The sequence below is a fragment of the Lutjanus erythropterus genome, chromosome 11 (assembly GCF_056507025.1).
Source record: "Lutjanus erythropterus isolate fLutEry1 chromosome 11, fLutEry1.hap2, whole genome shotgun sequence".
NCBI classification, from domain to species: Eukaryota; Metazoa; Chordata; class Actinopteri; order Lutjaniformes; family Lutjanidae; genus Lutjanus; species Lutjanus erythropterus.
The window spans coordinates 16844541-16861794 of record NC_139327.1 but is presented as its reverse complement, the minus strand read 5'-3'; the positions used below and the strand labels follow the sequence as shown (position 1 = coordinate 16861794).

Below are 17254 nucleotides of genomic sequence, written 5' to 3'. Positions count from 1 at the left end.
CATGCACTTTTCCCTAGTAAATGTTTGTTGGCTCTTTCAGCATGCTAATGTGCAGGACAAGGTGTGTGTACATGTTTGTGGGTTAGATAAGAAGGAGACTAAGAAGGACAGATACTGTGGGTTCTTGTTCAGACTGAGTGGCTTTTGAGTTGTGTAGCAGGCTGCTGTCTGGCACAGTGTGACCGTCTGCTCTGCCTCTGATAGACAGCTGACGGCACTGCTTTGTAGATGATGTGATTGATGATGTGGAAGATGTGATTGGTTGTATCAAAATAAGGTATTCTCTCAAATTAATGCAAAACAAAGGTTCACACTTTTGCAGCATGTAATAGTCATGATAAATTACATATTTATATATGAATACTCAAAATGATTATTTCACCTCTTGATCACATTAAATCACATGTTATTGTGCTATAAACAACCAAAATTAGGTTTCATGATAGCATTCCATGGAAGGGTGACAAATTAAATGAAAACACAAAAAAGTTTCATGCTTCAATACACGTCACCTGTCTGTAAAAAGACTTGGGATCCTATACAATCTGGCTGAGCCAGTATCCTACTTATCTAAAAAACAAACTATTCAGTCCAGTAGGGATTTGTTACCAAAGTAATTCAATTACAATTTCAAGCATTTTCATGCACTTTATCCAAAATCCAAGAACTTGTTAAACCTTGAAAAAAAATACATGAAAAGTTTTTAAAGCTTTCCAGCACTCATACAATCCCTGCATGAAACCAAAAATTAAAAACATTAATTCCTCCCTTTTGATGTATAGACAGTGATTTTCAGAGTAGATATGTATGTTGTAACAATTTAATAATGTTTGGACTTCTTCAACTTGCCTTTGGAGACATTTTTTACAGTTGTGAGGCTTTTACACATATTTAACATCATGTGAAGGGAGCCTGTTAGGTGTCAATGATTAATGTAAATAAGTCTTGGAACTCAGGAAAACAGCAGGATGGTTTATAACTCACCATTTTTTGGATTTAAGTTTCGGAGGGGGGTTCCTGGGAATCAGGAAGAGGGCTCTCATTGGGTGCATGTCACACAAGGCTACAGAAAAAAAGGAGATGGTGAGAGTTGTTGGCCATTATTAAATCCTCCTTCCCATGCTTTAAGCTACGGTACAAAGAAGAAAAAGGCACATCAAAATAAATTTCATGTTAGACAAAATGTCATATTCCCACACATGGTAGTCTGTAATACTATCCACCATTACACATATTCTTTGTATCCTCAAACATGGTTATAGCTGCTGTTATCCAATATTTCCTGGTGCCCCAGGCTTATTGTTACATTGAATGTAAGAGCAAGGCCTGTGAGTCATTGTGTTCACAGCGTAGGTAGGTAGCTAAACCTGACTGGTTAGTTTTAAACTTTCACAGTAAATAGGCTTTTGTAACGCAGTCTTTTGGACATATGCAACGTGACTGAGACAGACAAAGACAAGAAGGAAATTTCCTTTCAGCATTTTAGGTGCCATATTAAAACAGAGGGATCACAGTTATACTGATATGCTTCATATGATGATGCGTCATATAACATGCATGTTAACATGTAATATATATGGTCATAATGTTTCAGAAAAAAAATAGTCTTCATTCTGCAGGCTTGCATGGTTTATTTTCATTAAATATAGGACTAGATCACCCACTGACAAGATGTTGCCAGTTTTGTCAACATCCTGTCAGTGGAAATGATCAAGTACAACAAGTTATATACTGCTATCCATTTAGTGCTTTACTAAATACCTGGAGTGGACTGCTCTATTTGTTAAGACTGATCAATTGTACAGACAATCCAAAAACTGTGTGTTCAATTTATATTTTATTCACTGTACTGACAGCTCTTTGTCTTCTTCAAGTATTCATGCACCTTAGGTGAACAAACAACAGAGGTATGGACAGTATCTACCAGCACAGAGTGTGAGAAAAATTCTCAAAAGTTTGTGAAAAGATGGTGGACTTGTTTTTAACATATGAATTATTAACAGTGAGCATATCATGCAATTATATAAAAAACAGTGTAGCGGTCATGTTTGGCCACATAATGCCATTTTGAAAATACTGAAACAAAACATTTAGACAAATCTATCCCAAAAACATAATCAAACTCAAAATACATAAGATATACTGCATGTGATGTTCATTAAAAAAAAAACTCACACACACTGAAATATGCAAAAACAAAATCCGCTGAGCAGTGTTTGAGGTTCTACATGACATACTAACATTCAAAACAATGTTGCAGCAGAACCTGCAGTGACTTCATTCAGTGTTGCTTCTCAAACAAAACAGTGACTATATCATCCTATATAAATGTTGTCAATCCTGTCTTAAGTATGTTGTAGATAAACTAACCATAGTCCTCCTGTCACACCTCTCCCAATTCCATCATGGAAGACAAAAAGGAACTTTTATAAAATGTAGGAGGCCATGTGATCAATAGAGACATTCTGTGGAATAATTTGACCACCAACTCCAATGGCACATGTTTATAGAAACTGACTACTGCAGTAGTTATAGTAGTAGTATTAGTTATAGTTACAGTTTCCATAAATATCCTGATTCCTTTAAGCATTTTAGTTCAACACTAATACTAAGCCTACTAAAAACTGCTAACATGATCCTTACAGAAGAATGAGATACACAAATGGCAGACTATGAAAAAACTAAATCACGGCAAAATTTCAGGATTGAATAGAGGCAGGAGTGTAAGTGGCTAGAAAATGACACATCGAAGGACATAATGTAGTGCATGCCACCAGTTTCCTCAACTAGCCGAGAAGCCTAGCTACAACACAGTCAATGAAGGCTGTATTAAGGTAATGTTAAATTGCCTTTTCTGAATTGTTTTTACAAGTTTACAGCTAGGCCATAAAAAATTTACTTTGGTGACCAAACCTTTGTGCTTTGAGGCCTGTGGAGCCACCGCTTAAAAATATTAGTGTCTGTCCAGGGTTTAGCAAAACATAAAAATAAAGGACTGTTTTAAACAGAGAAATTAACTAATTAATAAAACTGTCATCCATTATTTTCTGTTGATGAACTACTAAATTAGTTGACAAATCATTTCAGTGTTGCTAACAAAGACAGGGTAACCAAAAACAAGGAATACTGTAATTTTATTAGTGGGGAAACATACTACAGTAGTGAGACTGATAGAGTGAGTAAGCACACACTGAATAATTTATAATGCTGCATCAACACCAGCTTGACAGTTGGCCTGTATGCCTTATGTCATTAACAGAGGCATCAACATGGTCTGTAGGAACTCTGTAGTCTTCATCAGTGATTTGAAAAAATACTAAAAAAAATTGTAAGTTCTAGTGGTACAAATGTATTCTGACTAGGAAAACTAGACTCCCTCCAGACATGTTTTGAAATATATAAAAATAAATTTCTTAGAATAATTATTTGAGTCTGATGCTTTTTCCACAGAAGAAAGTTCAGTAACCTTGTGAAGAATTCTTAAAAAACACATCTACCCTTCTTCCTCATTGAAAAATCAAGAATCTATAAATATATAAGTACTGCTAGATACAAGATGTCCACTTCAGCGGTGCTCTAGAGGCTTAAAGTTGCCACATTGCACTTGGGTAAGTTTCATATTGAACCATGACTGGCTTCAAAACTAGTTAATCAAAACTGTAGGTAAACACTGTGACTACAGAAAACATCAACAGCCTTCTAGTGACATAATAAAACCTGAACGTTTTGAAACATTTGAGTGGAGGAGGAAGTCAAATTTGACTTTAATCTCCTTCAAAAGTACTCTCAAACTCAACAATTAGCCACAGGCTGCTGTAAAAGGCAGAGTGAAGACATATTTTCTAACAATGCAGAGCTCAAAAAACAGTAGCCCCATATTGCAAGCATTTTATATTACTGCTTTAATGTTCAATGCAATAGCAAGTAAACCAATAAGTAAAGTATGTAAGTAAATTCCTGCTGCTGGCAGGGTTATAATAACTGCATTATAACAACATCCAGCAAATGAAGCAGCATCCTAGTCGCAGTAAGTTACTCATGTTAAGCTACTGTTTAACGTGGATTTTCTTTACCACAGCTGAGGTTATTCATTTTGCAAACATTTTGGCTGCTACTCTTAAGTGAGATTTTCTCTGCTTCTTAGTCAGGTTTGACACCAAATCTCAAGGCAGACAGATCTCCCTGCTAAGCAGACCAGAGAGATCTGTGCAATCAGCCTCCACACGCCAACTGCCAGCTCACGACTACACTACCTTGATTACAGTGAGTCAGCTGTCCATCTGAAGATACAGACAACAAGGCCGCATATGCAAGACAAGACTCATTCATGAGGTCTTTTAGAATGAGACAATGAAAAATGATCTATTGCTGAGTACATAGACATGCATCATATAACCAAGAATAGGTAAAGAAAGGTGCACTTACGAGGAGCTCCCTCTGCCATCTCAATGGCTGTGATCCCCAAGGACCAGATATCGCTCTGTAAATACACAAAGGACTAAGTCAGTCTCCATCTTTCATATACTCTCATGGCACAGTGCTCACACACAAACAGGGAATACAGTATTTAAAATACAAGATATGAGTAACTGCATTCTATTACAGTTAAAACCTGTGGTAGTCTGACTATAGTTAGTCTTTAAAAATAAACTACTTGAAGGGATTCATTTGTTTTTGTTTTATTTTTGTAAACACCACACAAGATGAGACACATAGTGAGAACAATGTCAAGAATGCGTTTTTGCTAAATATAAAGAATATTTTACCTAAACACATAGTCAAGAACATTGCAACGTTAAAGTGTAGTGCACGCTCTGCTTGCCATCAACCAACCTGCATTCTGCATCAAAAGACTCCAGGTCTAATTTGAAGAAGCACCTTGAAGTAACTTTAAGTCATGCTAATGGTTGCTGTCATTGTAATGAGGGTCTAATGAGGTAAACTGTACAGTTTTTAAAGTCCCCTGAGACAAAAAGTAATTTATTTTGGGCTACATAAATGTGTGTGCGTGTGTATGTGTGTGTTTGTGTGTGTGTGTATGCACATACATACAGTACTGTGCAAAAGTTTTAGGCAGGTGTGAAGAAATGCTGTACAGTAAGCATACTTTCAAAAATATAAAATGTAATTGTTTTTTTGATTTTTCAATTTACAAAATGCAAAGTGAGCGAACAGAAGAAAAATCTAAATCAAATCAATATATCAACACAGGATTAACATTACATTTTTTGGATGTGTGTGGCATGCGTAAGTTATTCAGTGTAACCAAGTGAGAGCAGTAAAGGGATCTTTCTCTTCCGAAACACAAGTGTTAACTACATTCAGACTGACCCAGGTTGAACAAGATGATTTTGGAGTATTCTAAAGTATTTAGGATACATTATTTAACTTGATTAATTTAATGGAAAACATTTCAGGGCATGCATTAAGTAGTGGAATACATTCTGACAGTAACCCTGCCAACACTGCACACAAACAAAGGGCTGCCGTTACCCTGTAGTCATAGGTGGAGTCCGGGTTCTCATCACAGGCAATAACCTCAGGTGCCATCCAGTAAGGTGTGCCGATGAAGGTGTTCCTGCGCCCAACGGTCCTGTCCAACTGAGCACTCACCCCAAAATCAACTGAATGTTGACAAAGTAACCAGAGGAGGAAAGGATGTGAGATGATGAGGGACAGCATGCACCTACTTTTTACTTTCAAGCATTCTACGTACCAAGTTTGACCTCTGCATTCTCCGTTAGCAGCACGTTCTGGCCCTTGATGTCTCTGTGGATAACTTTATGGGCATGGAGGTGAGAAAGGCCCTGTGCACAGACAAAGAAGATAAAATTGGTCAGTAAGGACTTGGAATGACCTTTGCTTCTGGCTTATTTTGTCTGGTATGGTTGTGATTTCTCACCCTTAGGATCTCTCTGCAGATGTAAGCAATCCAATCCTCCTTTAGAGAGCTGCCCTTAGTGTTTTTCACCAGGTCAGTCACTGATCCCGCCCCACAAAACTCCATCACCAGCTACATACAGACAAACTTAAACTTAGTAAGCACAATCAACGAGGCATGCTGCAGGAAAATGATCAGACCAAGCACAGGGGTAGACAGACCCAAAGTTGGTCATCATGTCCTGGTGGACTCTTCTTGACAAAGGCACCGTAGTATGTGGCTATGTTGCGGTGGTGGCTGTATTTTTTCAGCATGTTGATTTCTGCTTTGATCTCCTCTTCTTCCTCCTCTGTAACATCCATCACCTTGATGGCAGCCAGCTGGCCTGTCTTCACATGACGGCCCTGATTCAAGAACAAGTTGGATCATTGTGATAGTGGTCAGCAAAGTTTAAATGGAACCTTGAAATCTATGTTTCTGAAACTCTTTGAATTTGCCCATTAAGTGTGGCTAATTGCTTCATCGCCATTCTTATTTCACATTTTCTTCTGCTGGAGTGTCTTATCTTTCTGTAACAGCCACTTAAAACTTTTCAGTCTGACAGCTGAAAAAAAAATTATCGACATAGCAGTGAGATAAATCAGCTGTAATCTGAGAAAGTAATGCACAGAACATTTGACAAAGAGCAGGAACTAGAGTGGTCTTTTTAGCCACACTCAGTTTTATAGCAACTCATTGCACAAGTGACAACTTATGTTCTGAATGCTTCAATCTCCAATAAAAGTCCTACATCACTCAGATTTGATATCATGTCTCACCTTGTACACCTGCCCATATGTCCCATTGCCAACGACCTCAACCAGCTCAAAGATTCCTGCTGGATCCTATGAGAGACACAGGCAAATGTATACATCATACAACATGCAGATAGAGCAGGATCAGATACTAGGACATTCATATTTTCTGCCCTGGTGTGCCACACACAAAAGCCCCCCTATAAAAAAACAGCATTTCAATAAAATGGAATTCATTTTGCTTTTTTGCAGATTTGAGAGCAGCAAAATTAAAAAGACTATGCTCAAAGGACACCATGTTTATTTTTGTTTTTAAGTGGGAGATGGTTGCTTTGTTCTTTTTGGAATCCTACACATCTACACTTCAATGCTGACCTTAAGTGGAGGTCGTATTTCATGTTGTTACACTCATGTTTCTTCAGTTAAGAGTGACCCCTCACTACTAAAAACCTACTAAACTGCACCTGTTCTAGAAACGGCTACAATCTGGCCTCAGTTATGTTGGTGCAAAGGATGAAATAAAACAAGTCTGAATTGAAACACTGCTGAGGACACAAAATAAAGGCAGGCCAACACAATTTAAAGTATAAGTCATTTTTCTGTCATTTTACACGTTGAGAATCTTTCATTTAATAGGCAGAGTAACTCAGAAAAATAAACTTTTACTAAACGTTACTTTTAGAATTATTTTCCTGGGCAACAGAAGTGTACCTCCATTAAAAGGTCCATATACTGTAGCTTTAGATCTATGGATCCTTTTCTGTTGGTAAACATTATGACATTTTTTTGTGGGTGGAGCTTAGTCAAAACAATTCCCTTAACATGTTACCTAACACTAGCTAGCAAGTTATTGGCTGGTTTTTAACAATGGCTGAAGAAAATACAAGCTTTTCCAAATATGTACGTCACTCACTCTCCAGGACTGTGAGTGTTACTTGAAAAAGGTCAGTTTAACCAACAACGCCAGACTGGCCGATCCATACATGCCTACTCAGGAGATGGACCATCTTTCTACAAATGCTATAGGGGTTGGGCAGTTGACAGTTGATTCCATTGCGATTTTTGTCTTTGCTAATGTCATGGTCTGCATGAGTGAAAGGCACTGCTCCACAACACACTCAGCAGCACAGTACACACCCACTGGACTAGAGGACAACTGAGAGGATAAAAGCCTGTCGAACCAAACTATTTTCATATCTAAAGCAGTGAGGTTTTATTTGAACAAACCAGAGTGGGCAATTGTTATAACAGTGAAAAGAGTGACCAAGATGGTTTTGGTGAGTTTTATTTTGTTTCTGTCTGCTAAGTGTCTTAAGAAGTTAACAAGGAAATTAAAGCTTGTGTTAGTTTGGTGAAAGAGAAAAACTTGAATTCGGAAGGTGATCGGTTGTATTTTTCTGTTTAACAAGGACAGCAGGTGTGAGAATATTTCCTTTCTTGATATTTTGTGTGTTCATTTTGTTCAACTTTTCACAGCTCACACACATCTCCCAGCTTTCATCTTGTTGTGTTTAACCACAGTTTTTTTTTTTTGACTGGTAGTGGCAGTAGGAATGCCATAAAATTTCAACTCTGAGTCATTACTACTTTGACTCTGGCACTCAACAACACAGCAAGATGACATTTTCACATGATTATGGAGCTACAACAATTAATTGATTATTAATCGATTACTATTATTATGTTTATCAATCTCCAGCTATTTTGATATCCAATTAATTGGTTTGAGTAATTTTTGTTTTCTTTACCTCTCTCTGACAGTAAACAGACTATCTTGGGGTTGTGGACAAAGCAAGAAATTTGAGGACATCATCTTTGGCTTTGAGAAACACTGATCGACATTTTTTTACCATTTTCTGATATTTTACCAGCAAACAACTATTAGTTGAAAAAATAAGTGACCATTTAATTGATTATGAAAGTAATCATTAGTTGCAGCCCTACTTGATTATATGGTCTACTTCTCTGAGGTGATTCATGTTTGCTTCCTATAGACTTCCTATTCCTGTAAGGCCTCAGTAGATTAGAAATAATACATAAAAACAAGAGAAAGCAGCCCCAGTGGTCAGTGTACTCTATGTACACAAAAGCCAATTTAAATCCTATATTACAATTCCATATTTCCATATAAATCATGTGAACTCAATCCTCCTAGCCACCCACTCACACACTCATCACCCTCCCACAAGACGTTACATGGAGGAAACAAACAAGCAGATACACTAAATATTGACAATAGATTACATACATACAAATATGGATTCTGACAACATGGGACAGGACTTCTGGCCTTTTCCTGATATGCTCATTTTAAGTTTCATTGCACTGAATACACATTTCACTAATAACGAGTAGGTTGCTTTGACTTAATTATGCAACCCCCTCCCCCAAGAGACAAGGGAAAATGACAAGCAGTTCCACTTTCATGCAATTTCAATATGGCTTTAAGAAGATGTGTGGGTGGCAAGACTGCTGCTTTGGGTTTAGAATGTACAGCATGACCTATCCTGCTTTCATCTGTTTCCAATGATGGGTTTTCTGCTTTCAACAAGGAGGGGAAAAATTCCTCTGAGACAAGGAACATTTATGTAAAGTAAATAGTATATATTTGTGAAAGACTTGGTGGTAAAACTGGGAAATGACCACATTTTTTATTCAAATTCACCTAGTTCATATGATGACATAAACACAGCAGCTAGATTTTGAAGCATGTTATGTACAAGGACACAAAAGAGGGGGAACCGTGACGTCAAGTAGGAGGCAAGAGAATGATGGTATGAAGAGAATAATGTAATGATAGTGTGGGTGGCAAGGCAGGGGCGGTAGCTTCACCCACGTCCAGCGCAGAGAGTGGGATGAGAGGAATGAAATGGTAGAAGGGGAAGGGAATGTTCAAGGAGTAGCACCACCGGCAGCAGCATCAGCAGTCAAACAAATTGCCAACAATGATTGCAAAAAAGGCGAGGAAGCAGTAAAACTACTGAAGGAGAAATCTACAGGCAACTGGCTTAAATCATAAAAGCGGCAGCTTGGATACTTCTTGTAGATATCATGCTGCCATGTTAATGTGTAAACTCAATATATTAGAGAACCACAGGGAACAATGCAATGAATTTTCTCAAATGTCAAGTTGCATCCACCCTGCCAGTTCAACGAGGTATGAACTCTAAAAGCAGTCCACGGGGAAGCTGACCACACATTTCCTGCAGGAGTGTCAACTTCGCTGACAGAGGAAGTCTTTTTAAAAAAGCCTCTTCTCTCTGTGGTTACACAGCTGCAACAATCGTCAAAATCACAACTCAAACACTTCCCATTCCATGAATATAATTAGAGAACAATTTCCTAGTTGACCTTAAGTGTTTTTAAATGCCTCTCCAAATAATTACATTTTAAGCTATGCAGTCTTTTCCTAACAATAAAGCTTACTGTTGGAAGGAATGTCTGTTTTCTAATTAAACAAAATAATCAACAGCTTGTCAATGTCTCAGCAACCTCACATAATTTGCATATCACAGCTAGGGTTGAACAACATTTAGATTTTTTAATTCATCAAGACTGCCATCATGCTAACATTATGGGCTTGGTGTCAGTAAACAAAACCAAATGTTGTGTTCAATGACTGAACCAAATTGGCCACATTTAGAGATGAAACGGTTTGATTATGTTGACCACAATTATGGTTGTCTATAAGTATTACAGTGGCGTTGTTAAAATGTACTGAAAATTTTCAAAAATTACTGTTACACACTCTGATTATTTCACCATGTTTTATATTGATTTATTGACCTCTAAGTGATTTGAAGTAGCATCACTTCTGTGCTTTCAATAATGCAAAGTTACATTTGGTGGTCATGCTGGAGAATATCCACAAACATCTCAGTTTCAACAGTTGTTTTTTTTTTTTCCCCCAAGTAACGTTTTCTTTACGTCAAGTTACAAGATGACATTTTGAATTCAAAATCATGTTGTGAGAAAAGCAGTCAATGAGGAAAAGGTAGCTGACAACCATTTAATGTCCGACATCTAACTTTTACTGGTGTTTACAATAAAGCTCTGTAAAGTGCAAACCACTCTTAGTCACAGCTTTTCTTAATATCACTGCATTCATTTTTTTCCCTCACACTTATGTAAGGATATTTATGCCAAACATAGAGCATGGACTGTTTCCCTGCAACAAAATAAAACCGCAGGACTAAATTTCTCATGAGTTCCATTTCCAGAGGGCTGGTCTTCATTTGCTAATCAGCCTCTAATATTCTCATCACACTCTTAAAGTTTCTGTTTGAAAATGAAATACATACTTTCCACTAGTATTAGCTTAACAACAAAACCAATGAAATTCAGCAGACACTTCTGTTGGAGTATGACTTTGTCACTCTCTGTTTTAATTCTAAAAGCCTAACTTATTATGCCACCTGTAATCAACACTATTGAGCAGGTGGGTTGAATTTATGCAATTCTATTGGCACTGAAAAAAAGTGTTTCTGCACAAATGATTTGTTGTTTCCTGTGTGACTATTGTTATGTAATGCTAGTCTTTCTGTACTCTGTAGCAAATTACATTTTAAAAAAATGCTACAATTGAGCGACTTTAAGGTCCCCTGTAGAGTTTTTGTCCTCCACTATGGAGCTGTTTTTTTATGAGTGGGTTTCAGTTTATCTCAGACACGCGCACAGGGACGCACATGTATGTGCACACACGTGGGTGACGCATTACACAGTCCTGCCAATGGTTTCACGCTATTGCTCCGATCAACAGGTGGCGTAACACACAAGATATGCTGCAATGCGCCAAAAAGACAGGGAAGAGGAAGACTGCTAGCTAGTAAATATGGAAATGAATAACAGTGGATTTAAAGGTGCAATATACAACATTCTGCCTCACTAGATGTCAGCAAACCACTACTTAAAATGTAAAGATATAGTGGAGTGATGGCGTCCTGAACAGAGAATGAATTCACACTGCCTCTGTGTGTGTTGTAATCTGAGCTCCTCCATTCTTAGGTTTGATATCCGGCCTGGCTGCGCATGCATGTTAGTGCACGTACGCATGAATGTTAGTACATGTGTGCATGCTTGATAACACATGTGAGTGCATGTTCGCGCATCTGAGTACCTCTCTGTCCTCCTCGCACCTGTCTACAACATAGCAACCTGGTAAATTACGCTATTGTATTACAGCTGATCAGTACACTAGAAATATATTTCTGAAAACATTTAGGCAGGAAAATAGTGAAGTCTATCCATTTTTGATCCACTGATCCATATTTGATCAATACTGCCTAGTTTGATCTGAGTTTTGTGAGCTGTGTGTGTTCAGATGCTGCTTTTTTTTTTCTCCAACTTTATTGAGTAATGCTGTAATGGGACATCTAGTGGCAGTGAGTATTGCATGTAGCCTTTGAGAACGTTTTATGAGGTAGGAAATGCATTCAGCACATTTGTTAGTGCTCAAGGATACACACAATGCGTTTTGCTGAGTAACACTGAATATAGGCCTAAACATAACCTTTGTTTGTTTACAAGAAAACTCCACAGGGCAGCTTTAAATGGTCTACTTACCCAAATCTCAAAAACTGTTTCACACATATCTCTAGTGGTACCTTGCCATGCTAATCTGGCACCTCAATAAAATGGATTAAAATAGATTTTACTGTTCAAACTCAACAGTAATTTCACTTTTCACCAACAACTGATGGGTCAGCGCCCAACCCAGTCAGCAGTGGCTAATGTAATAACAAGGTCAAGATCCCTAGCCTGCTACCCACCCACAAACAAAGACAATTGATATCAGTATATAATAAGTACATTATGTTTGTTTCCACTGCATTGACATATTTTCTAACATTGCTCCAAGGTTATCACTTTGGGTCAAAATATCCACAACAAAATCCTGGGAGATTCTATTGAGATGGATAATCCACTTTATGAATTCAATTAAGTGATTGTATTTCCATTCAAAATGACCAAATAAACTCAGATACTAGGGGGAATATTCTCATGTTGCCATTTTATATCTATTTATTATTAATAACTGTGATTTTAAAAAACGAGACGAAATTCTCAGGTGAGCCCTCTTAAGTCCGGGAAAGAGGTAACGCAGACCCAACAAACCAGGATTTGGATAAACTACCCCTGATCTCCTGCTAAGCCTCATAAATCTGTTAAAGCTACACCAAAGTGTTCCCAAGTTTCCAGAAATTTTCACAGGGCACAGGGAAATTTTATTTTCCTCTTAGACGTTTTATGCAGTAGCTTATATGTACTGATATGTTATTAATTCCAAAAGCATAATCAATAGCACAGTTTTTATCAGTGATTTTCTTAACAATATTATTTTAGTGATACAGACTGCTTTTTTCCATGGAGTAACCACCAAAAAGGAAAGTCACAGTTTTTAATCTGGCATCAGGCCCTCATATTCTCAATTCTTACATTAGAGTTTTAATGGTGCCAGATGCACCTTTTTAGTAATCTTTTAGTCATTATAACTCTAGACAAGAGACTTAAAAAGGGCATCAAATATAAAAGTGAAGCTATGGTTATGTTTAAAATCCGTACCTAAGAGGGTGAGACAAGGCTGTAATCCACTCAAAAAAATTTATAAAATATTTCTTTATAAAGCTAATATGGGTCTGTCTTAAAGGAATTAACTGCTGCCAAAAAATAATTTATTTTTTTTAACCTGCTTTTGAGATGGAGAGATACATCAAAAGGAAGCATCAGAACTGTGCTCTAAATTCAGAAAGTGTACCCTTTTCATCAAATGTAAATAGTGGTGAACAGGTTTGTTTTTTTTTCCCCCATCTGACTTAATTTCTAAAAGTGGTTGAAGAAGGGTGGTCAAAAAAGCAAGATAGATTTTTAAGACAGGCCTTCAAGATGAAAGACTGAAATCACCAAAGAACCAGAACTTTATTGTTATATTCCTGACAATGTCTAATTTGTTGTTGTTTCTTTTTAATATAAATATACAATATTAGAATGTTGCTTGATTGAGTAAAAATCCTTTTTGATCACTGATATATAAATGTGTACCCTCTAGCCAGAGATGTCCCAAATATGTAAACTGTCAAAAGAATGAAAACACAACAAAGCCCAAAAGCATATTTGTTGTCAGTAATCTGACCCAAACCAAAAAAAAATAAAGATAAATAAAATTCACAAGGTTATTGTTAGAGGATCTGCAATTCAACTTGGGATCCATGACTTAGGTCCTCATATGCAAAAACACCTCCAAAACAACAAATTACACAAGAGGCACTGTTTGTGCATTGCATGGAGTTTATAATTGGTGGTTGAAAACAGAAAGCAGCCTAATTGTTGCATAATGAAAATGATCATCATGGGTACTGTATGTACTAGAGCCAGACAGATATATTGGTCAGCTGATATTATTGGCCCGATATTGGCCTAGCACAGCTATGTTGGTATTGAGGTAACTGTTGTCCAATTTTTTTTTTCTTTCACAAGATAATGTTGATTGATTGTGTTTATTCATTTTTTTAGTGTTTAGTTTAATGGGCAGCATTTTATGTACCGTATATTTGTTTTTTTTTTCATAATTCATGTTCTTTTGTGTATTTGTTTTATAATTATCAAAAATACCAGTTGAAGTTCACTGTTTCAGTGCCCTGATGCTATTTGGGAGTTTATATACATATAAAAATAGAAAAATATTGGCCAATACATTGATATCAGAATTTTTACTCTCTAGGATTAGTACAGCCCCAAAAATCCAGTATCTGTTGGGCCCTAGTATGTAATGAAAAAAAAATAAAAAATACATGCCAATCCCAAAGTGTATCAGGAGCTGTGTGTTATAGCTCTGGAGAGAGGAGCAGCTATCATTATGTTTGCTATTAATATACTATAACGAAAAGGTCTCAGGGCTGGAGATTAAGGTTCTTTATTAGATGGAGAAATGAAAATATATTTTTGATGGGAATCTGTGATACTATAACAGCACAGCTGCCTATAGAAACACCAGGCCAGGGATGTTTATCCCACCTCAACTTTGTTGCGTGGGTGTTAAACGGTCGTGCTTGTGTCAGAGACAAACTGACACTTCAGTTCATATGACATAACACCTAATGAGTCCGTCTGCCATAATGTTACATGAATAAAGTACGGCACACTCATCTTATAATAACAATACTCACCCTCAGAGCTGCGAGGTCTATGTCATCCAGGCTTCGTGTGGGGGCGTTTTCAGACATAGCTGGCGAAACTTAGGACGTTAGCTAACAAGTTAGCCAGTTATTTGATAACAAGTACTTGGGGAAATTTAAGTGGCTGTTAAAGCGAGCTTGATTGGGCTTATCTACAGAGAAAATATAGCAATCGGGCTCTCTAATATGCTGGAGCTGTTGCGGAACAACACGGTAGCACTTAGGTTGGAGCTGCCTGCCACAGACGCACCCAGCTGGCTAGCTCACGTCAACTCTGGCCGAGAGCTATGTTATGTTATCCGCAGTTGTTTTACAGAAATGCCGGCGGAAATATATGACCAAAACACATTCAACTTAAAATAAGAGGTTTCAACAAACAGTTAACGTCACCGTTAGCCAGCCATCGGTGCTGTTCTAACAACTGGCAGGTTTTCAATGCGATGCACCTCCACTGTTGTTGAACACCTTGCTGCGTTCATTTTGACAAGACGCCGCGTCTCTGCTGCTGTACAACATCTCTATCCAATTGATAAAATAATGCGTGTCGTGCGGAACAAAAAAAACTACCAGATATGTCTGATGTACCGCAGAAACATTCCTTGTCACGCTGATAAAGTGTAAAATATAATTATGGCTGAGCAGCGCAGTGGTTGTTTTTGAGGAGAACGCAACGTCTGATGTGATGGCGTCCACCGGGTCCGTCCGCACCAGAACCGACTGTCAGTCTGTCATTATCAGCCTAAAATATACGTCCTCACACAATATTTCTGTAGACTAAGTGCAGAAAATGAAAATAGCGGCCTCGTTTGAAACACAATTCTTTGCGAATGCAGTTGTCAAACTTGTTAACACGACTTAAATATTCCTCCGTTTGGTCCAGAGCGCTCGGTAATATATGGAGTCAGGTGCGCGTGATCAATCGAACGTTAACTGGCTAGCTAACGATGCTAAGCTAACAGGCTAAATAGTGTTTTCCAGAATAAACTTTCCGTCTTCATCCATTTTCTGTGTTGACAGTCGCGCCTAGCACTGCCAACCTTCCGGGGAAAACACAGGCAGGCAGGCAGACAGACAGGCACTGTGTCCTCACCAGCCACCGTAATACTTGTAAGCAGCGGCCCTCGACTATTCAAAGTTAACCGTTGACTTCGTTATCCGGCATCCAGATCTGAATGAACTTGAAGTTGTAGTCCAGCGCTACAGATACGGTGCAATATCAAACTGCAGCTAACAGCCAAACTTGTTATTTCGCCATGTTTTGCTTCCCAAGTCCTCCCTCCCACTCCCAGCCTTGTTGTAGTCTTGCGGGGTTGTACTAACGATTGGCTGCACACAACACTCCTCAAGTGTTTTCGCCTCTTGGATGGCTACGGTGCTTCATCAGGGACAAATTACCTGAAAAATTACCGTGGACCTCAACCTACGCAGCTGCCTCTGTCTGCCGTGAGCAGCACAGCTGATGTCATCCTCTGACATACCTGTCCTGCACTGACCTACAGTCAACACACCCTATATAATAAGTTAAGTTAAACTTTAACACGCTAGAGATGTCTCAATACACACCAAAACACTAATGAAAACATATTTATGAATATTATATGCTAGGTCTTTCATATTCTGCCAATAGGTCCTCGTAAATCTTTCCATATTGACACACACACACACATACATGATCATTTTTTTTACTTCATAAATAGACTGTTTCTGACTGCTGCATTGTTTTTGATTTGCAAATGTACATAATTCAAGATTTATTGCTGAAGACAAGTCATGCCAGTTTTTTGCACATGCTTGTGTCACATGCTTATGTCACAGATGGCTTCTTTTATTTGAATTTATTTAAGAGTGAAAGCAGAAGTACATTAAGTTAAAAGGAAAACGAATGCCACAATTCTTCAGTCACACTGACAATACATTCCAACCATTTGATTTCTCTTTAAACTCAAACAATGCATACTGGGAAGTCTGCTAATATGTTGATCATGTTTCTTAAAAACCTTAATTTAATGAGTTGATTGAACTCTGTTCAGTACACTCATTTAACTCATGATTTCAAGACTTCACGTTTTAACTCGTGTTTATAAGTTCTTACATGTTCTGAAAAAAAATACTGATAAGTTTAACTTGAATAAATAAAACTTGTATGTTTACTTACTGAGAAAAGGTTAGTTGATTTCACTAAATTCCAATATTATTTTTTATAGTTTATGCACAAAATGCTATGCACATCAGATTATTTCATTTTTAAAAATAATCATTTTCTTTGTTTTATTATGTATGTGTTATACCATGAGCTTTACCATTACACCCCTGTAATACACTAACATACTATTCCTCATGCGTTTTGTCATAAGTAACTAAAGTGACCTCATCTCACTCTGAAGTTTTTCCTGTTCTTGGTTTCACTC

General features: G+C 37.6%; 1 protein-coding gene across 3 annotated transcripts in view; it reads right to left on the bottom strand.

The window, feature by feature from the left end:
- mink1 (misshapen-like kinase 1) overlaps positions 1 to 16175 on the bottom strand; it is a 42679-nt gene extending 26504 nt beyond the window's left edge. For 2 of the 3 annotated variants that reach the window (XM_084731026.1, XM_084731028.1), the window contains exons 1-8: positions 14838 to 16175; positions 6700 to 6765; positions 6103 to 6285; positions 5903 to 6013; positions 5717 to 5807; positions 5494 to 5624; positions 4426 to 4480; positions 985 to 1063 (exon numbers count right to left, since the gene is read on the bottom strand). In XM_084731026.1, the coding sequence (XP_084587152.1) occupies positions 985 to 1063; positions 4426 to 4480; positions 5494 to 5624; positions 5717 to 5807; positions 5903 to 6013; positions 6103 to 6285; positions 6700 to 6765; positions 14838 to 14894 (773 nt within the window). In that variant the 5' untranslated portion in view covers positions 14895 to 16175. The remainder of the gene's footprint in view (positions 1 to 984; positions 1064 to 4425; positions 4481 to 5493; positions 5625 to 5716; positions 5808 to 5902; positions 6014 to 6102; positions 6286 to 6699; positions 6766 to 14837) is intronic. The other variant, XM_084731027.1, reaches the window with a different exon arrangement.
- Between the last annotated feature and the right edge of the window lie 1079 nt (positions 16176 to 17254).